This window comes from Tamandua tetradactyla, chromosome 23, assembly GCF_023851605.1.
Source record: "Tamandua tetradactyla isolate mTamTet1 chromosome 23, mTamTet1.pri, whole genome shotgun sequence".
Classification (NCBI taxonomy): domain Eukaryota; kingdom Metazoa; phylum Chordata; class Mammalia; order Pilosa; family Myrmecophagidae; genus Tamandua; species Tamandua tetradactyla.
This window is the reverse complement of record NC_135349.1, coordinates 31,509,123-31,515,259: the sequence shown is the minus strand read 5'-3', so window position 1 is coordinate 31,515,259 and position 6,137 is coordinate 31,509,123. Positions and strand designations below refer to the sequence as shown.

The window sequence follows — 6,137 nt, the reverse complement described above, 5'->3', positions numbered from 1 at the left end:
CAACAAAGCAATTTAAGGTTGTGCACGCTGTGATAGCTCTACTTAGAGGACGTGAGAATCATTGTGGAAATAAACAGAATGTCCTTTGGTAAAAGCAGCAACGTCATGTCTTGCAAACTTCTGTTTTATATTACAGCAAGGTTTGAAATAAACCCCAAAGGGACTGGAGCCTATATTGCAGTTGTGATTGAATAAGAGTCCACTTCCTGCACTACTGTTGGCCCAGTTTCCTTTTGTTTTGAGTCCAATGTGCAGCAGGTTCTAGAAGGGGTTCAGATAAGGCTTCTAACCAATGAAGTGATCAATTGCGAAATTTCTTTCCTGCTTTCAAATACAAATGGGTAAATCTGTTCCACAGCAGATATTGGGCCCTGTCGCTGTGATACTTCCTATTGAAAACATCTGTGATGTATCTCTGAGAGATTTTATTCTATAGCACACTGCAGGTTGCAGTGCAGCTTCGTAACTGGCATGGGGTCTGTTGTTCTTTGAGAACTCTGGCAAACAGATTTCAAATGACGTGTGAGACACTGCCAAAACGTTAAAAACTTTAAAATCTGCAAATATTACCTGAAAACCTAGTTTCTGCAGACTGTGTGCTAAACATCTGGCACCAAATTTAGCTTTTTTTTTCACTTGTTGCAAATGATTTTTCCTCAGGACCAAATTGTATTGGTAATTCTAGGCTTTCTAAGAATCATTAATATATTTGCAACCTCACTGTAATAAATTGCATTTGCTCCCTCCAAAGCAATCTTCCTTAAATTCAAATGGCATCTTGCTCTAAAAACACAGGCTACATTTGTAATCCGAATATCCAATGGAACGTTGCTGTCTGCATCCATTGAGGTAGTTAAAAAACTTAGCGTCCCACCACGAAGATCACATCCGTGGGAAGAGGGGGCGGCGGCAGAGGACCCGGCGGCAGCGCTGCTGCCAGGGGCGGCTGACCGGAAGGAGGATGGGGAGGCGGGCGCGCTCCCCAGTGGCGGTGGAATTCCCGCCCTCTCCCGTTGCTAGGAGCCCCCAGCGGCTCGATCTCCGTCTTTGGCGCTTTGTGGTTGTGGGTCTGGGCAGTTATGTTGTTTTGAGCAAATAATTTAAAGGTTATATGCCGGTGCTTTTTACCTGTGATCTTTGATGGTAAGCAGTAATGGGCTTTTGCTTGGAGTAGTTATGAGGATATAATGTGTTAGTGTATATAAAACACATATATTTATCAGTACGTAAGAAGCTACTTAGAAGTTCTAACTATAGCTATTAGGTATTACTCATTTCTTAACTCACTATTCATTAAATAGATATATTTCTGAGTATACTATCTTTTCAGGAACAAAATTATGCACAGTGGATACAATTTGTATTTACATTTCATTGAATCAATGAAATTTCAGTGCATTGTACTTTCTTCATTAAAATACTTTTTCTTTCTTTTGTTCCCTTTCTTATTTATCTTTAGGTATTTTTAGATAGCTGCTCTATCAGTCTTCCTTTCTCCATTTCTTCAAAGGAAATTTTCCTATGCAAAATTCTAACTTGATTCTATAATACTTTCTTTAAATATCAGTTAATATCTTAAGTTCATTTTTAAATGGACCTCTAATTGTGGTGTATGGATTTGAGAGTGGGTCTGAATCTAATATTTTATTCCATTTATTTTATTTTAATAAAATATTATGTTCTGGGGGAATTAAGTATTTTTATATTTAGACTAGCTAAGAAAAATACTATTTTTAAGTTGATGTAAAAGGTATCTTAAACTGAACAAAAATAATTATCTTCATTTTGAAGCCTGATACATCAAACATGTTTTAAGTTGAGTGTCTTTTCTTAGCATATTAAAAAAATTATACTGTGCCACAGAGGCAGCCTGTAGGCTGTGTAACACAACAAACTAAATATATAATTTTATTAATATTAAAAAGAAGTGTGCAAGTTATAGAAATTATCTGTAGAAGAATGTTTTCAAAGCAATTGCAGAAAAGTAAAATACATAAAAAATATAACCAGAATAAATAGAAATAAACTGAGAAGCCATGATATTTTATGTAATTATTTTTAAATGAACATTATATTTAAAAGAAATAAATGAAAATCCCTGGTAGAAAAAAGAAATTCAGGAAATATAATTGATTTAATAATTCTCGATAATGATTTTGAAAACTTTTCACAGTCACCAATCAATCAGACAATATTATTGGAAGTGAAAAATATATAACCTTCATTAAAAAGTAGTGAGTGAATAAATAGATATTAGCCTCAATATATCCTTACAATAATGCCATAGCATTTCATAAGATGTCTACTGTATTACACCAGTTTAAAATATCTAATGTTATATTGTAAAATGAAGCTTTCAGAGTTAGACTACTATAATATAAATAAGAGAAAACACACACATATATTCACATATATAAATACACGCATATACACATATCCAGAAGTCTCATTATATAAGCTACTTTTCATCACTCCCCAGACTCCTAAAAAGGAGTTTTGATTTTGATATATGAAATGTGAGAACTTCCTTACCAGTTGATCCCAAACACATAAAGTAACATATACAAAATAAAAATCTGTTTACTCTTATTTCCTATCTGAATGCTTTGGAAAGGACATCATTTGAAAAGGAGTATATCTGTAAACACTATGCCATATTTAACATATACATAAAGAATATTTGGAAAAGAATTCTAGAAACAAACTTTAATCTAAACTAATATGTATGAATCTCAATTTGTACCTGCCTGTCCAAATACCAATGAAAAATATAAATATAAATACAATAGGGTATTGTATGATTACTGTGTTTCTACAAGCTAGGGAAAATGAAAGAAAACTATTATTAATTAGCATGTGGGCATAAATAAATGCATCTATAAATACAACATCACACATACTGTTCTAGTTTGCTAGCTGCCAGAATGCAATACACCAGAAATGGAATGGCTTTTAAAAAGGGGAATTTAATAAGTTGCTAGTTTACAATTCTAAGGCTGAGGAAATGTTCAGGTTAAAAGAAGTCTATAGAAATGTCCAATCTAAAGCATCCAGGGAAAGATACATTGGTTCAAGAAGACCAATGAAGTTCAGAAATCTCTCAAGTGAGAAGGCACATGGCGAACACAGTCAGGGTTCCTCTCTCAGCTGGAAGGGCACATGGCGAACACAGGGTCATCTGCTAGCTTTCTCTCCTGGCTTCCTGTTTCATGAAGCTCCCCGGGAGGGATTTTCCTTCTTCATCTCTAAAGGTCACTGGGTGATGGATTCTGCATCTCGTGGCTATGTTGTTCTGCTTTGCTCTCTCTGAATCTCCCTCATTCTACAAAATGTTTCCTCTTTTATAGGACTCCAGAAACTCTTGAGTGGGAGACATTTCCAGGGAGATGATCTAATTACAGATTCAAACATACAGTATTGAATAGGGATTATTCTGTCATTTTATAAAATGGGCTTTTGATTAAAAGATGGCTATTTTAGGGGACATGCATCCTTTCAAACCAGCACCAAATTGCAAACAATATTTACTTGCAAACTTTATATGTGACACTTTAGAAGATGCTCTAAAGCAAATAAGAATAATCAATCCTTTCTCTTAAGCAGTTTATAGTCCTAGGCTTATTGGAGAGAGAGAGAATATACTTACATTTTATTTTAAAAGAACCTCATCAAATTACTCTGATTCCTTTTAACATAGACCTTAAATGTAATGTCCCCATTCATTCCTCTGATTGCTACAAATGATTCATGCACAGTAAAGGCTATGTTGAAGGGCTTTGTAACAATGCCTGGAAGAGTTCATTTATCTGGGTTTACATTAAAGAATAATTATTCAATCCTGGAATTGTTCCTTCAAGTTACAGTGTTTTCCTCTTTTAACACTATAGATACATGATTACCAGAGGCTTCCTGTCAAATTTGGAAAACAATACATATATTCCTAAACTACTGGAGAAAATAACTTACAGTTAGTGCTTCATTTACCTACAAACAAACCATAAGTTTTTTTTTTATTAGATCTTTGACTTTAGAGAGGCACAGCATAGTTACTTGGAAATTCAGCTCTGCTGTTTTTAATGGAGAACATACTCTACTTCATAAAAAGATCATTTTTCTATGTAAACAAAAATCAAATCATGTCTAAACATAGTAAATGATCAAATTTACTATCTTAGCAAAATGACTTCACATCATATAGTTCTATATTATTTAATTTTCCCTTTAGTGCATCCACCTCCCTGAACTGATCCAATATTTCACTGGTGCTTGTACTAAATTTTATTAGTTCTGTACACTTTCCTTCTTTGCTCTCAGGCTACCAGCTGTCATTTCTTTTGTTAGTAAAATTTGTGTCTTAAATCTTAACATTTGTTAGTAAAATTCATACCTTAATATCTTAATATTCTACTTTCAATTTCTAACAGCTAAGAAGCCAGAACCTCTAGCTATATAGACATTTTAATATTTTTCACCCATTGCAGTGGAGTGCATGCACACATATCAGTGGTAAGGCATAAATTTCAAGCCCTGCTCAGATGCTCCTTTACTTACTTGCTTATATCCATGCTCTGAATAATTGATGTGCCCAAATAGCCTCCTATTATAGTGATTCAGTATTCAATACAAACATATAAGTTTATAATTCATGTCACAAATTTCAAGGTTCTAAATCATCGTTTAATCTATATTATGCCATGTGAGATTACTGTAATATTTTCCACAATTGTTGGAGTAATTGAATGAATACAACCTTCCAGGTTTATTTTAATGGTAAGATTCATAGGTTGGTCATGGAAATAGTTTTCTATGTATGACTCTCAGGAAAGCATTTTTCACATCTTTGTTCCTCAAACTGTAGATGAGAGGATTCAGCATTGGAATGACAATGGTATAGAACACAGATGCCACCTGTGCCTGGGTTAAGAAGGATGTGTTATCAGGCTGTAAATATGTGAAAATCAGGGGCCCATAGAAGATAGTTAGACCCAGAAGATGGGATGCATGGGTGGAGAAGGCTTTCTGCCTACCCATTGCAGACCGGATCCTCAGGATGGCTAAGATGATGGCACTGTAAGTGATTGTGATGATGAGAAGAGAACTCATCAGGGTGAATCCAGCTAAGACAAAGATCACTATCTCTGTGCTGGATGCATCCATACAGGACAAGGCCAGAAGAGCTCTGGTATCACAGAAAAAATGATCGATGCTAGAATTGCAGAACACTAAACTGGTTATCTCACAGATGGATATCAGTGAATTTGTGAAGCCTGTCACATATGGCATTACTCCCAGCCAACTGCACACTTTCTGGGACATGACTGCTGAATAGAGTAAGGGGTTGCAGATTGCTATGTAGTGGTCATAGGCCACTGATGCCAGAAGAAAACACTCACTACACACCAAACCAACGAAAAAGTACATTTGGACAAAGCAGCCAACGAAAGAGATGGTTTTCTGGTTGGACTGAAAACTGACCAGTGTCGTGGGTGTCACAGTAGATGAGTAAAATATGTCAGTGAATGCTAAATTGCTAAGAAAAAAGTACATAGGCGTATGAAGCTGAGAGTCAGTTCTGATTAACATGATTAATCCAAGGTTCCCCAAAACAGTGAATATGTAAATGAAGAGAAACAGCAAGAAAAGGCTGACTTGTAATTCAGGGTGATCTGCAAATCCAGAGAGGATGAAGAGCATCACCTCACTGAAGTTGGATTCAGACATTTTTTCCACCATGAGTCTTTGACTTACCTATTGAATGGCGAGAACAAAGGTCAGATCTAAAAACCTACTAAACAAAGTCCAGTTAAACTCAAATAATGAGAGAGTGACAGAGAACAATTATTTGATGGCCTAAAAGTAGGTGATGATTTATACATGATTTTCATTATTTTATATAATTGACAGACACTACTAAACTTTCCAAATTCAAAATTGTGTGAAACTGGTAGCACTTCTAAGAAAATTATGTATTTGAAATGATTTGAACTTTACCCCATCTATTATTGGGTATAAAATAATCCACTTCTGAAACTCTTAGAAAATACAAGGCTCATTTGGGAAGGGAGCTCCGTGGATTGTGAGTTTAATGATAGCTTTGTGAGGCAGACTTATTTTCTTAACAACTAACTGCTATCTTC

The 6,137-nt window shown here is 35.1% G+C and overlaps 1 protein-coding gene and 1 pseudogene across 1 annotated transcript; both read right to left on the bottom strand.

Moving 5' to 3' along the window:
* Positions 1-272: 272 nt before the first annotated feature.
* Positions 273-996, bottom strand: LOC143666758 (TATA box-binding protein-like 1 pseudogene; annotated as a pseudogene).
* Positions 997-4,788: 3,792 nt separating this feature from the next.
* Positions 4,789-5,721, bottom strand: LOC143666602 (olfactory receptor 8I2-like). The gene has a single exon (XM_077140252.1). The coding sequence runs from the start codon at positions 5,719-5,721 to the stop codon at positions 4,789-4,791; it is 933 nt and encodes a 310-aa protein (XP_076996367.1).
* Between the last annotated feature and the right edge of the window lie 416 nt (positions 5,722-6,137).

Coding starts and splice junctions, on each gene's coding strand:
- LOC143666602 (XM_077140252.1), bottom strand. CDS start 5,721: ATGTCTGAATCCAACTTCAGTGAGGTGATGCTCTTCATCCTCTCTGGA.